Genomic DNA, 15,588 nt, shown 5'->3' on the forward strand with positions numbered 1-15,588 from the left:
CATGCCAGCTGCATTACCTGTTCACCGTGCTTCCTCAGGGCAATGCCAGGCCCAGGGCCCCAGGTCTCCAGTCCTGTGTGAAGCCAGGCCTCATTCCCTCACCTCCCAGTCCTAAGGGAAATGACCCAGACTGCTCAGCCAGGGAAGGATGTTCCCTGCTGGGGTGCTGTCTGCAGGGCATTTCAGGATATTTCTGTCTCCTCGCCCTACCCAAGTCCCCTCTCCCAGCTCCCTCTAAGGACCTCTTGTCTTCTCCTGCAGAACTGGCTGGACCCCTCCAAGGAAATCAAGAAGCAGATCCGGAGTGAGTGACTTGCCTTAGTGGGAACATGGTGGGGCCTGCATCCTCCTTGGGATAATGTATTAAGACCCATGAGTTCATTTGCTCTGCGTGGCAGATCTTAGGGAAGGCAGGGTATTATTGTAGAGAAGAGGAGCCTGAAGCCTGGACAAGAGGAATCACTGTCTGGAGTCAGTTAGCATGTTAGCAAAGGAGTATTCAGGATGTCAGCCCTAGGCAGCCCAGGTCTGCAAGCCCAGAAGGGACTTACAGAGTCATCTAAGACAAGGGGGCAAACTGATGGCCCTCAAAACAGCCACCCTCCTGTGCCGGGCCAGTGTTGTCTTGGGTGATCAGTGACCTTTGACTCAGAATCCTTGTCCGCACTGCACTCTAGGCTGCTGCCAACTGATCGGTAGTGAACATGTCCTGTATTTAATACTGGGTAACTGAAGCCCTGAAAAAGACAGTTATTTACCCAAGATCACAGAGTGAGGTATTGGCCACGCCAGGTCTCCAGCCCTGGCCTCCCAATACCATCCTGCACTCTTTTCAAGGCCTGGAGCGAAGACAGATGAACAGGCCAACAACCTGTCTTTTCTGGCCCAGAGGGGAAAGCAAGGCATATTGGGAGGGACAGGCCAGCCTTCAAGGGAAGAAGGGAGAGGTAGGTGGCCTCAGCCAGGGGGACATGCAGTAGGTGGGGACTTGGAGCCTGGAGGCAGAGATGCCTCCACCAGGGGCTCCACCCTCTTGGCTGTGCTTGGGTTCCCTGGTCCCCTGGCTGGAAGGCTATAGCCGAGTCTGTTGCCATGACAGCAGGCAGCTGGGTCTAGGGATGCCAGCTGACTATGCAGGAGGGGGCTTGAGGATTCTTCCTGTAGCCTCCTGTCAGTTGGAGACAAAGAGGCAGGCTCGCAGATAGTGCCCTCTCCTCTGGGGCCAGCAGGGTCCCAGGCCTGGCCTTCAGGCTCCCCCCAGGAATGTCAGCCCCGCCGGGAAGCCTGCCCCTCATGCCTGAGAGGGTCAGAGCACATGCCGGTGGCTGAGAGTGTTTGAGATGGACCGGAACTTTGGAAGAGCGAAGCTGCTGATAGAATCTTTGGGTCTCAGCTCCCTCCCAGGGCAGGGAGTCAGGTCTCCTCAAGTTATTGCAAAGCAGAGCTGCCTCCTTCAAGCCCTGTTCCTTTCCCCAGTTTCTACTCATTCATCTCAGTTCTGTCTTCCGGGGCTCCATGGAACAATTTGTTTATCCCCTACTCTACTCTCCCCATCATGTGGCTTGTAGAATCTTCCCCAACCAGGAATTGAGCCCAGGCCTTCAGCAGTAGGGTGCAGAATCTTAACTACTGGACCACCTGGGAATTCCCTGTCCCCTTTCTTGGTTTGTGACAGCCCCAGCCTTCTGAAGCTGGCACCTGAGTTCTGATGTCCTGGCCTTCAGAGTTTGGTATATTTCTGAATCTCAGTGCCCATCACTCAGGGTACTGGGGGTGATTCCTCTACTTCTCCAGATTCCTGCATCTCCCTAGCAAGTGGGTTAATGATTCCTGCCTCGCTAGGTGGGGATGAAGTTTCTATGATGTGGTGTGGACAACAGCCAGCACAGAATAGGTTCTTCACAAAGTAGGAGGCAATCTGGTGTGATGGTTAAAAGGGCAGATACGAGTCAGACTGCCTGGATTTGAATCCTGACTCCATCACTACTTCTTGTGTTAGTTAATTGTTCTGTACTCATCATTTATAAATTGCAGGTCACCCTTATAACTAGGGTTCTTGTGAGGATTAAATGAGTTATTAGGTGTTTAATACCTAGAATGTGCCTGCACATAGTAGCACCCACTTGTTTTAGCCATTGTTATTATTATTGTTAATTATGCCATTATTTTTCCTCTTTCTCTCCTTTTTTTTTTGGCTGCACTGCATCGCTTGCAGAAGCTTAGCTTCCTGGGCAGGAATTGAACCCAGTGAAAGCCCGGAATCCTAACCATAGGCCACCAGGGAACTCCTCCATTATTATTCTTGAGACAGGAATTGTTTCCCCTTGAGGAGTCAGCTGTGGTCAGGAACCTAAGCTTTGGGGTCTTGGGATCAGAGGCTAGACCTGCTTTCTACCACTGGCTGGCTGGGTGATCCTGGGAGGATGACTTAACCTCTCAAAATCTTCGTCTATTAAAAGTGTACCTCAGGATCATTATAAAGATTAAATTTCACAAACACATAGAAAGTTCTTAGCAAGCCAAGCAACCAGCACTTAGTAAGTTTGGGAGAAGTGAGAGCTATAAAGATGGTAATGGCCAGAGGGACAGGATGGTAGTGGCGGTGTGGTCACCAGCCCTTCCTGACCATGGCTATGCCCTGGATGGACCTTGCTTTCTCAGTTTGTCAGGGGTCCTTTTTTAAAAAATTGAATTAATTAATTTAAAAATATATTTATTTCTTTTGCCATGCCAGGTATTAATTGTGGCATACAGAATCTTTGATTTTCATTGCGGCACGAAAACTCTTAGTTGCAGCGTGTGGGATCTAGTTCCCTAACCAGGGATTGAACCTGGGCCCCCTGCGTTGGGAGCATGAAGTCTTAGCCAATGGACCACTGAGGAAGTCCCTGTTGGGGGTTCTTTTAGAACTTGGAGCCCAAAATATCCCAGGGGCCATCTGACCATTATTCTGGACTATGGCCTTTCATCAAGGCCTCCTCCCTTCCCACCCCCAGCTTCTTAAGTGGTCATCCCTTTTCTCGGCTCACAGAGCTTTTCTCGGCTCACAGAGCTTTCCTCCAGCTAAAACCTCGGCCTTTATTTTTCTTTACTTTTTAAATGTGTACCATTGATTTTTTGTAGCTAAATGTGGAGGTTAACATTTATCCCAGTGAAATGTGTTTTGTTACTTTTAGCCCATTATATTTGCCTTTCAGTCTCGTGTATAATCCATTTGAGATGGAGTCAACATCAGATAGGACAGAGTTTTGCAAAGTCTGTTCTGAGAAACATTAATATGGAAGGAGGCCCTGTGACAAATGGATGCTGCAGGTCAAATGGGCTTTGGAAACTCTTGAATGCATGCCCCCCCCCCCCTTTAAGAGGTGCAAGGCACAGCAGCAGAGTGAGAGCTCTGAGAAACCCAACGTCAGGAAACCTGTTTAATGTGGTGCTTTCTAGATTAGCTATCTTCCCATTAATGTCCTGGGCACAGACTTTGGTGTAGAGGAGAGTGGGCTCTGCAGCCAGGTGGCCAGGGTGGGTCTGAACCTTAGCATTGCCACTTCCTAGCTGGTGACCTTGGACGGGCCATTTTGCTACCTGGGCCTCACCATCCTCATTTACAAAGTGGGGGTGATCGTAGGACTTGTTTACTGGGCTCTTGTGAGGTTTAATGATGTGATGTTTGTAAAGTATTTAACAGCATGTCTAGCATGTACCGCTGGTTTTTTCTTTCTACCTTCCTTCCCACTGCTAGTTCACAAGTCTTTTAATCTGGGCCTCAGTCTCCTCGTCTGTCAAGTGGGAGTAATGTTCCAGGCTTTCTTACGGGTTTGTCCTAAGATTACAGTCATGGGAAAACTTTGAAAAATTGCCCATGAGATGGTATATCCAGGCCACCCACTGGGAAGATGGGGCCCCTCTGATCTCTTCTCCCACCTGCTTCTCTCAGGCAGCCCCTGGAATTTCGCCTTCACAGTCAAGTTCTACCCTCCTGACCCTGCCCAGCTGACAGAAGACATCACAAGGTGAGGGCTGGGGAGGGGTGGTGTTGGAGGGGGATGGACACGGGCCCCTGGGAGACACGAGATGGAATATGGGTACACAGTGCGGAGGGCAAACCCAGATGCCTGCTGAGGCCATGCAGACAGCATCGACAAGGGAATCCGACTCAGTGCAAGAGAGAGTGATACAAGCATAGTGGACTATGCAGTGAGTCCTTGACTTCGGAGGGGAAGGAGTCACAGGGTGCGGAGGGTCTCAGTGGGAATTCAAGAGGACAGAGCCCACCTAAAATGGTCCCTGTTCCCCTCGGCAATCACATGGGCATCGGACCTATTGTTGGAGGAAAGCTAGATTTGAGAGTAAAACACAGGACTGAGCGACCTCACTTTCACTTTTCACTTTCATGCATTGGAGGAGGAAATGGCAACCCACTCCAGTGTTCTTGCCTGGAGAATCCCAGGGACGGTGGAGCCTGGTGGGCTGCCGTCTATGGGGTCGCACAGAGTCGGACACGACTGAAGCGCCTTAGCAGCAGCAGCAGCAGCAGCCACAATTTTAAAATGCTGGCAACTCATTTAAACTTTCAAAGCATATGATGTGGGCCATCTCTGGATAGGATAAGCCAGACACATCTGAAGGCTGATGGGCTGGGTGGACCACCCGGTTTTGACTATGGGGATAAGGAGGGATTAGAACACAGATGCCTTTGAAAGTGGGAGTTTGGTCCTGTGTTTTGAAGTGTGGTAGTCAAATGGGGCGTATGACATCCCCAGGGAGGCAAGCCCAGGCTGCTGGAGTGAATCTGGATTGTGGATGTAGGCCTTGTGCCTCAGGGCCAGTAGATAAGAAGGCTTGGTGATTAGAAGAGGGTGTGAAGATCACTCACGGGGCTCAGCCTGCCTCTGGAACCCAAAACAAGGAGAGGACTTTCTCTTTATCTAAGTGTGTTAGTTGCTCAGTCATGTCCGACTCTTTGTGACCCCATGGACTATAGCCTGCCAAGCTCCTCTGTCCGTGGAATTCTCCAGGCAAGAATACTGGAGTGAGTTGCCATTTCCTCCTCCATCTCTTTATCTAAGCCCCTTCCAAAGAGATAGTCTTACTTCTTGATATCCTGGGGCTGTGTCAAGCCTACCACAAATAGGATGTGCTTTGGAGCTACTAAGCCAGTCCCTGTCTCCCACTGGGTCCCTCTCTAATCTCTGCCACTTGCCAAGCAGTCAGCCAAGGTCAAGATACTGACTCTGGTCTTGAGAGATAAAACAGATGTTCCTGGAATAGATCAAATCTGAGGCCTTGGCCTCATTAGCCCTGCTCTAATTCCTGAGGTCAGCTTGGGGCTAGGGTGGCAGCAGCAGGGTCTAAACTTCATTCCTGACAGGGCTGAGAGCTTTAGACCAAGAAAACCCCCACCCTTCCTGGTCTTGCCCACTGTGTCTCCCCTCTTTGTTCCTGGACATTGGGACACCAGGAAAGAAGTTAGCCCTGCCCAGTATGGATGGCCTCAGGTAGTAGCAACTATTTAGGTGTTTATTTTTTTTTGGCGGGGGGGGTGCACTGCATGGCATGCAGGATCTTAGTTCCCCAACCAGGGATCAAACCTGTACCCCCTGCAGTGGAAACCAGTGGACCACCGAGGAAGTCCCTGTGGCAGCTGTTTAGCAAAAAATATTTAAACCCCAAATAAACTGGTTAAAATGACAAAGTGACTGGAATGAAAGACAAGTCTGTGTACTTGGCGATGATTTCTGAATTTGGAGACTTTTGAATGAAATGCCCATAAGCCCACCCTTGGTGCCTGTGATGTTTGAGCTGCTGTTGATTCTGAACCGCAGCCTTGCCTCTGAGCATACACTGAGGCTCCATGTACTTTTTGCCAGAGCTTCAGTTCTGACTACAAGATCATGTCATGGAGCAATACAAACTACTTAAAAATAAAAGCCACGTAAAAGATACAAGTAATTGGAAAAAAAAAATGGTGAGACATGGCAAAGTGGTCCGGGAGGTACTGCAGGCTGAGAATGAACTGGAACATTAAAAAAAATACACAGTAACTTAAAAAGCAATAAAAAAAATTTATTTGAAATGGTTCTAAACATGCTAAAATCATCCAAGTGTGCATGAAAGTTATAAAAAGTCGTGAAAGTTATAAAAGTGGTTGGAAATGTTTCTTCTGAGCCAATTTGGTTTTTGACAATTCATTTAGAGCTGTAGCCAAATTAAAAAGTTCTGAGAATACATCGGCAAACAGGTTTTTCCGGATGGTGGGTTATGGTACAGAAGTTAAAATGAATAAAATCAAGTCACACGTGCTGACATGGAAGGCACCCAGCTGAGTGTGAGAAGGCAAGTGAGCTGCACAGTCAGATGTTGCATTTGCTAGATTTAGCTGCTAAAAACTCCCCATTAATCAAAACCATGTGCATTTTTAAACTTTATTTTATTGAAGTATAGTTTCTTTATCATGTTGTATTACTTTTTGCTGTACAGCAAAGTAATTCAGTTATATGCACACACACACATGTATTTTCTTTTACGTGTTCTTTTCCATTATGGTTTATTTCAGGTAATAGTTCCCCATGCTATCCAGTAGGACCTTGCTGTCTTTCTATTCTGTATCTGTTGATAATAGTTTGCACCCGTGAATCTGCAGCTCCCATTCTGTTCCCCCTGTGCCACCCCTCCCCTTTGGCAACCAAGTCTGGTCTCTGTGTCTGTGAGTCTGTTTCTGTTTTATAGATAAGTTCATTTGTGCCATATTTTAGATTTCACATATAAGTGTTATCATGTGGTATGTCTTTCTCTTTCTGACTTACTTTACTTAGTGTGATACTCTTTAGATCCATCCATGTTGCTGCAGATACCATTATTTCATTCTTTTTTATGGCTGAGTAGTAGTCCATTGTTGGAGAAGGCAATAGCACCCCACTCCAGTACTCTTGCCTGGAAAATCCCTTGGACGGAGAAGCCTGGTAGGCTGCAGTCCATGGGGTCGCTAAGAGTCGGGCATGACTGAGCGACTTCACTTTCACTTTTCACTTTCGTGCATTGGAGAAGGAAATGGCAACCCACTCCAGTGTTCTTGCCTGGAGAATCCCAGGGACGGGGGAGCCTGCTGGGCTGCCATCTATGGGGTCACACAGAGTCGGATACAACTGAAGTGACTTAGCAGCAGCAGTAGTCCATTGTATTTGGTTGGCCAAAAAGTTCATTTGGGCTTTTCTGTAATGTCCTGTGGAAAAACCCAAATGAACTTTTTGGCCAACCAAGTATACCACATCTTCTTTATCCATTCATCTGTTGGTGGATATTTAGATTGTTTCCATGTCTTGGCTACTGTGAGTAGTGCTGCTATGAACATAGGAGTGCATGTGTCTTTTTGAATTATATTTTTTCTGAATATATGCCCTGAAGTGGGATTGCTAGATCATATGGCAACTCTATTTTTAATTTTTAGAGGAAGCACCATACTGTTTTCCTTAGTGGCTGCACCAATTTACATTCCCAACCACAGTCTAGGAGGGTTCCCTTTTCTTCACACCCTCTCTAGTATTTGTTATTTGTAGACTTTTTAATGATGGTCATTCTGACTAATGTGAGGTGGTACCTCATTGTAGTTTTTATTTGCATTTCCCTAATATTTAGTGACGATAAGCATCTTTTCGTGTGCCTATTGGCCATCTGTATGTCTTCTTTGCAGAAATGTCTGTTTAGGTCTTCTGCCCATTCTTTGATTTTTTTTTTTTTTTAACTAGATTATATGAACTGTTTGTATGTTTTAGAGATTAAGCCCTTGTTGGTGGCATCATTTGCAAATATTTTCTCCCAGTCCATAGACTGTCTTTTTGTTTTGTTGATGGTTTCCTTTGCTGTGCAAAAGCTTATAAACTTGATTAGGTCCCATTTGTTTAGTTTTGTTTTTCTATCGCCATGGGAGACTGACCTAGGAAAACATTGGTATGATTTATGTCTGAGAATGTCTTACCTATGTTCTTTTCTAGGACTTTTACAGCGTCGTTTCTTATATTTAAGTCTTTAAGCTATTTTGAGTTTATTTTTGTGTATGATGTGAGGGCATGTTCCAATTTCATTGATTTACATGTGGCTGTCCAGCTCTCCCAACACCACTTGCTGAAGAGACTGTCTTTTCCCCATTGTGTTTTCTTGCCTCCTTTGTCAAAGATTAATTGACCATATAGGTCTGTGGGTTTATTTCTGGGCTCTCTAGTCTGTTCTGTTGATCCATATGTCTTTTCTTGTGCCAATATCGTGCTGTTTTGATTACTGTAGCTTTGTGTATTGTCTGAAGTCTGGGGAGGGTTATACCTTCTGCTTTGTTCTTTTTCCTCAGGATTTAGCAATTCTGGGTCTTTCATGGTTCCATGCAAATTATAGGACTATTTATTCTAGTTCTATGAAAAATGTCACAGGTAATTTGATAGGGATTGAATTAAATCTTTAGGTTAGTTTGGCTAGTATGGCCATTTTAACAATGTTCATTCTTCTAATTATGAGATGTCTTTCCATTCCTTTGAATCATCTTTTCTTTGAATCATCTCTGATTTCTTTTATTAATGTTTTATAGTTCTCAGCATATGAGTCTTTTACTTCCTTGACCAGGTTTATTCTTGTTTGTTTGTTTTATTAATTTTTTTGGATGCAGATTCTAAAGGGGATTTGGTTTTTTTACATTACTTTTCTGATATTTCATTGTTAAAGTGTAAAGAAATGCAACCAATTTCTGTATGTTAATCTTGTATTTTGCTACCTCACTGAATTGATATATCAGTTTCAGTAGTTTTTATGAGGAGTTTTTAGGATTTTCTATATATAGTGTCATGTCATCTGCATATAATGACAGTTTTATCTCTTCCCTACCAATTTGGATACGTTTTATTTCTTTTTCTTGTCTGATTGCTGTGATTAGGACTTCTATTCAATATTATGTTGAGTAGAATTGGTGAGGTGGGCATCCTTGTTTGTTCCAGATTTTAGTGGGAAGGCTTTCAGCTTTTCAGCATTGAATATCATATTGGCTGTGGGTTTGTCATAAATAACCATTATTACGTTGAGATATGTTCCCTCTATACCCACTTTCTTAAGATGTTTCTTTATCATGAATGGATGTTGAACTTTATCAAATGCTTTTTATGAATCTTTGAAGATGATCATGTGAAAATTACATACATTTCTAGATGTTCATGGAGGAAAAAGGTCTAAACACCACAGGGATAACAGGAGTAACCTCTGGGGGAGGGGATTAGGACTGAGGATGAATATAAAGAGGAAATTTAGAATTACCTCTAAAGTTTACACTTTTTCCCACCATAAGTGTATATTAATTGTATAATTCAAAATACATCACATTTTTAAAAAACGGCTAAACCAGCAAAGCAGTCCTAATTTAGCTTGAAAATGAGTTCGAAATTGAAAATGTTCCCATAGTAGGAAAAATCCATCAAACTTAGAAATGAACAAAAATGCTTAACATTTCATGAAATGTTACATAACCATCTTCTAAGATATACCCAGAGCATTAACACATGACCTGCCAGTATTAACACATGGCATGTCTGGGAATATTCCTCTCTGTGCTGAGTATCGATTAGTTTGGAGCTGATGGATCCATATGAAGCTGTGGTTGGGGGCATCTAGGGACGGAGTGGGCCCCCCCCATGCCCATGCCCGCTCTCCCCTATCTCCAGATACTACCTGTGCCTGCAGCTGCGGGCGGACATCATCACAGGCCGCCTGCCCTGCTCCTTCGTCACGCACGCCCTGCTGGGCTCCTACGCCGTGCAGGCTGAGCTGGGTGACTATGATGCCGAGGAGCACGTGGGCAACTATGTCAGCGAGCTCCGCTTCGCCCCGAACCAGACTCGGGAGCTGGAAGAAAGGATCATGGAGCTTCACAAGACATACAGGTGAGAGGACCTCCACCCTGGCCTCCCCTGGCTCCTCGGCCTATTGGCCAGAACCTTCCTGGCTAGACCCTAGAGGCTGTGCTGTAAGAACCCCACCTGCTTCTGCTGCTAAGGTGAAGTGTGTCTGAGAGCAGATTATCTCATCAGAGGGGAATGATGGTAACTCACTATGTGACCTTAAATGACTTCTGTATGGGTGCGATAATTCCCTGTCCTTGGCCTCTGAGAATCGGTCTCTTGATCGGCCAATTGGAGATAACACAGTAATAACTATTATGTGTCCCTGGGTAAGTGTCCTGATGTCTACTTCTTGGCATAAAGGTCAAATTTACATTCTAAAGCCAGACAATCAGGTTCACCTTTTGGCTCTGCCACTTTCTAACTAGGGCATCTTGGGCTGGTTGTTTCACTTCCCCCTGCTTTAGTTTCCTCATCTGTTCAGTGGGCACTAATAAAATCTACGTTATAGGGTCCTAGGGGTGCTAAATGGCATATATTAGAGACTCACTGCATGTAATTGTTGCTCTGTGATTTGAGGGGTTGAGTCATTGATTGTGCAGTGGAAGACACCTTGTTCCAGGAGTTAGAAGATAGTTAACTAGTTGGGTGATGGTGGGCTGGCTATTTAACCTATCTGCCCCATTTTCCACCTGTATTTAAAAATATTTTTTTTCCCCACTTGTATTTGTAAGGACATAGATTATCAGTGTTTCTCAACTGCTGGTATTGGGGCAAAAGAATTCACTGTGCGGGATGTTTGGCATCCCTGGACCCCAGGCCCTAAATGCCCTTCAGTCTTTGTAAAAACTGAAATGTACCCCCCATTTCCAAATCCCTGCCATGAAGGTGATACCCTCTCCCTGAGGGTCCCGTGGAATTAAATGGTCCTTTTAAGCTGGAAGCACTTTGGACTGCAACTCCAGGCTTGTTAGGGGAACCCAGTGTGATAAATGATACGAAAGTGTGAATCACTCAGTCATGTCCGACTCTTTGCAACCCCATGGACTTAGCCCGCCAGGTTCCCCTGTCCATGAGATTTTCCAGACAAGGATACAGAGTGGGTTGCCAGGCCCTCCTCCAGGGGATCTTTCCGAATCCAACCAGTGTCTTTTATGTCTCCTGTGTTGGCAAGCAGGTTCTTTACCACTAGCACCACCCAGGAAGCCCCTTAGTTGAGACATGTAAGATCTAGTTTCCAACCAGGGATTGAACTGAGGCCCCCTGTCTTGGAGCATGGAGCCTTAGCCACTGGACCAGCCAGAATTCCCCAGCACTTCAGCTTTAACAGCTCTTTTGACTTAAAGCAGACTGACCTCTAGTGTCTAGGCATCCAAGCAGCAGCTCCCCAAGGTAGACGGAACACAGAAAACTGAGGATACAAGACTGATGGAAGAAAGTGGTTGGGAATACAACCACGGAGCCACATTGTCTGGATTCAAATTCTGACTTAGCTACTTAATAACTGTATGCCCTTAGGCAAGTTATTCAAGCTGTCTATGCCACAGTTTCCTCATCTATCAAGTGAGAATAGTGATATCTACCTTGTAGACGTGTTACGAGAATTCGCATGAGTTAATACATGTTAAGTGCTAGGACCGGTAACCAGCTCATAGTACTCAACAAATGTTAGCCGTGGCTAAGTGCAGAGCGTGCAGTTTCCTGGCAGCCAAAGCCAAGAAGGAACGTGGTGAATTACATAACTCCTCTTTTCAGAGATTAGAATGTGCACCTGTTCTTCAAGGAAGATTAAATGGCTTCTGAGAAAAGTAGCTGATGTGGGTAATAATTCAGGAGCCCCTGCGTGATTATAATGATCAGTGTCAGTCACAGTGGTTTCATTGTCGTGAAGAAACAGAATTTATGGTTCACGCTTAACCCAATGGCAGAATGAGGCAAAACTCCAGACTCCCGGCTGAGCCCTTGAATGCTTCCGGGAGGAAATAGGACTGGCCCTGAGCTTTGGCAAGAGATGAGAGTTCAGTGGGCTGAAGCAGGGGGCTAGGGGCACACCATCTGGCACTGAGAGTGGAGGGGAGAGATCGGGAAGGCCCAGCTGCACTGTGCTCCAGAAAATTTTCTTTCTGGAATCCCAGGTTCTGATCATAGCCACCTTCACCTGGCGGGACTCGGGCCCAGGCCTTTCCCATGGCCGTCATTGATCACTTTCTTTCCCTTAGGGGCATGACCCCAGGAGAAGCAGAAATCCACTTCCTAGAGAATGCCAAGAAGCTGTCTATGTATGGAGTGGACCTGCACCATGCTAAGGTACGGCTGGGGGCCGGGGTTCCCCGGGCCTGGGGGTGCCCCCGAGGAGCCACCAGGGCCTTCCGGAGGGCTCGGTGTGCCAGTCTTTCCTCATTTCTCACTCCTTGACGCCCCATAACCGTTTACTTCCCCATGACCCTTACGATTGTCCTTATTATCTATGAGCCTGTCTGTGCTGCCACTAGACTGAGAGCTTCATGCGGGAAAGACATGGGTCTGAACTCACTTCTGTATCCTGAGTGCACAGCATATGATCTAATGTGCCTAGGCACCACTAAATGTGTGCTGGGTGAATGAGTGAGTGAGCGATTGACGGAAAGTGATGGAACAAGTGAGTGGTGAGTCAACGACAAAATGAATGAACTGATGGCTCTGTGAGGGATGCATCAGGCGACTCCCCGTGGATGCTCAAACCCTGCTCCTGAGGGCTTGTTACAGGCAGAGCCCGGAGAGGGCTTGTGGGGTGGGTGGCAGGCTGTCCTCAGGCTTGGACCCAGACCGTCCTTGCACGGCCCCTCCCACACAGGACTCGGAGGGCATCGACATCATGTTAGGAGTCTGTGCCAACGGCCTGCTCATCTACCGGGACCGGCTGAGGATCAACCGCTTCGCCTGGCCCAAAATTCTCAAGATCTCCTACAAGAGGAGTAACTTCTACATCAAGATCCGGCCCGGGGAGGTGAGCCTGCCTAGGGAATCCCTTCTTCCCTGGGATCAACTAAAATGGTGGGACCCTGGCAGCTAGACCTGGGATTTTTCCTTCCTGGGACGCATAGATGGAGGTGCTGGGTGAGGAGAGGGCCCTCTTTTGCTGGGGCTCTCTACATAGACATTACACTCGCAATGTGTGCCTGCATGTGCACGTGCGTGTGCGTGCACACGCACACACACATACAATAGTGTACTTATAAAGACAGCCACATAGGGACTTCCCTGGTGGTCCAGTGGTTAAAACAATGCACTTCCAATGCAAGGGCCGTGGGTTCAATCCCTAGTCAGGGAAATAAGATCCCATATGCCATGTGCGGCAAAAAATTAATAATAAAAAGATAACCACATATACTTAGGTTACACATATCAATGAATGTATGCCCATATCTGGGCCTCCCTAGTGGCTCAGTAGTTAAAAACTCACCTGCCAATGCAGGAGATGCGGGTTCAGTCCCTGGGTTGGGAAGATCCTTTGCAGAAGGAAATGGCAACCCACTCCAGTATTCTTACCTGGGAAATACCATGGACAGAGGAGCCTGGTGGGGCTACAGTCCATATAGGGTCTCAAACAGTCAGACACAACTTAGCAACTAAGATAACAGCAGCACCATGTCCATGTTCCCGTGTTTTGCTTACATGTGGTACTCAGCGTGTACACGTATGAAGGTACACACGCGTGCACATGATTATACACACATGCAAACATCCCGTGCATCACAAACTCCACTTTGTTCTACCTCTAGAATTAGGGCGAGCCCTTCTGCCTCTGGCCCCCTGTCCACTGCCCTGGCCACCACCTCTCCCCTCCACCCCTCTCCTCTCCTTCCCACTGGTCCCCCGGCCTCCACAGTCACTGTAGGCCTTTTCCCTCACAGCTGCTCAAGAGTCCCTTCCAGCAGATCAAGACAAAGCCACCCCACTCCCACTCCTCACTTGAACCTTTCAAGGGCTCTCTTGGCTCTTGGACTCAAGTCCTAACTCTTCTGCCCACATGCCTCTCGCACATGTCTCTGCCCTGCCGCCCCACACCAGTGGCACTCCAGCCGCTTGGGGCCTCTCTGAGATCCTTAAGTAAGCAAACTCTCACCTGTCCGAGCCCTTTGCATCTGATGTTCCCTCTTCCTGAGATCCTCTGCCCCTCCTTCTCACAGAGCTTTGGTTCCTTTCCCATCCTCCAGCTCTCTGCTCCAAGATCCCCTGTGTAGAAAGTATTCCCTGATAACCCTTTCTTTCTTTCTATTTATGTACTGATTTGGCTGCACCGGGTCTTAGCTGTGGCATGTGGGATCTTTGTTCTGCACAGCAACATGTGGAAACTTTTAGTTACCACGTGTGGGATCTAGTTCCCTGACTAGGGATCAAATCTGGGCCCCCTGCATATGGAACACAGAGTCTTGGCCACTGGACCATCAGGGAGGTCCCTGATCACCCCTTCTAAAGCAGCACCTGACCCCCGGCCTGCTTAGCCATTCTTTGTCACATCCCACACCTCTGTCCATTCCCTTTGTGCCCTTATCAGTATCTGAGATGAGCTTGTGTACTCACTTATTATCGATCCCCCTGCCCTCCCCCAACCCCTGAGAATCTTCTGTTTGGTCACCATGGTGTCTGCTGCTTAGCCCTGGACCTGTCACAGAGTAAGGGCTTAACCCACCTGATTGATTAAATGAATGAATAAATGATATATACATATATCATTTATATATATATTTATATAAATAAGTAACCAGGGCAGAGTCATACAGGCCTGAGAAGAGGTGCGGAAAGCCTGCACTGCCTAGGCCCTCCTTCTGACCCGCCCTCCCTGGTTCTGCAGTACGAGCAGTTTGAGAGCACGATTGGCTTTAAGCTCCCGAATCACCGGTCAGCCAAGAGACTGTGGAAGGTCTGCATCGAGCACCACACGTTCTTCCGGTGAGCCTGCGCCCGGGCGGGGTGGGTAGCTGGGGCTGAGTTAGAGGCCGTGTGAGGGGATGTGGGTCGTGTCTGTGTTCTGTCCGTAGAAGGAGCCAGTAGGGACTCTAGGAAAACCCTCCTCCTCCTCCTCTTTCCCCAAGCCTCTCCCCTTCTGGACCACTTAGAGTTGTAGGAGGAGAAGAGGGAGACAGAGGATGTGACGGTTGGATGGTATCATCAACTCAGTGGACATGAGTTTGAACAAACTCCGGAGAAGGACAGGGAAGCCTGGCGTGCTGCTGTCCATGGCCTCACAGAGTCAGACATGACTGAGCGATTGAACAGCAAGAGTTGTTGTAGCTGGTGGGACAGCGGGATGGAAGGCCAGCTGTGGTCCATCCTTGGGTCTGGCATTGCAGGTCTGGTCCTCCCTCCTTACCTCCACCCTTCCACCCCTCCCCTGCAGGCTCGTGTCCCCTGAGCCCCCACCCAAAGGCTTCCTGGTGATGGGCTCCAAGTTCCGGTATAGCGGGAGGACCCAGGCACAGACGCGCCAGGCCAGCGCCCTCATCGACCGGCCCGCGCCCTTTTTTGAACGTTCCTCCAGCAAACGGTACACCATGTCCCGCAGCCTTGATGGAGGTATGCCCCGCACTGGAGGTTGGGGGACAGGGGTGTGTGGAGGGTACATCACACTCGATTTGCACCAGGCCTGGAGGCCCAGGAACACTCCTGCACCCAGTGCCTCTCTGTGAGTTAGTTTAGCCTCTGGGTTCCCCTCCTGCTGGAATGTGGCACTGCCAAC

General features: G+C 47.6%; 1 protein-coding gene across 9 annotated transcripts in view; it reads left to right on the forward strand.

Moving 5' to 3' along the window:
• EPB41L1 (erythrocyte membrane protein band 4.1 like 1) overlaps positions 1–15,588 on the forward strand; it is a 135,274-nt gene that overhangs the window by 81,831 nt on the left and 37,855 nt on the right. For all 9 annotated transcript variants that reach the window (XM_018057797.1, XM_018057798.1, XM_018057802.1 and 6 more), the window contains 7 exons: positions 262–304; positions 3,935–4,010; positions 9,693–9,911; positions 12,089–12,176; positions 12,703–12,855; positions 14,704–14,801; positions 15,250–15,425. In XM_018057797.1, the coding sequence (XP_017913286.1) occupies positions 262–304; positions 3,935–4,010; positions 9,693–9,911; positions 12,089–12,176; positions 12,703–12,855; positions 14,704–14,801; positions 15,250–15,425 (853 nt within the window). The remainder of the gene's footprint in view (positions 1–261; positions 305–3,934; positions 4,011–9,692; positions 9,912–12,088; positions 12,177–12,702; positions 12,856–14,703; positions 14,802–15,249; positions 15,426–15,588) is intronic.

The sequence above is a fragment of the Capra hircus genome, chromosome 13 (genome assembly GCF_001704415.2).
Source record: "Capra hircus breed San Clemente chromosome 13, ASM170441v1, whole genome shotgun sequence".
NCBI classification, from domain to species: Eukaryota; Metazoa; Chordata; class Mammalia; order Artiodactyla; family Bovidae; genus Capra; species Capra hircus.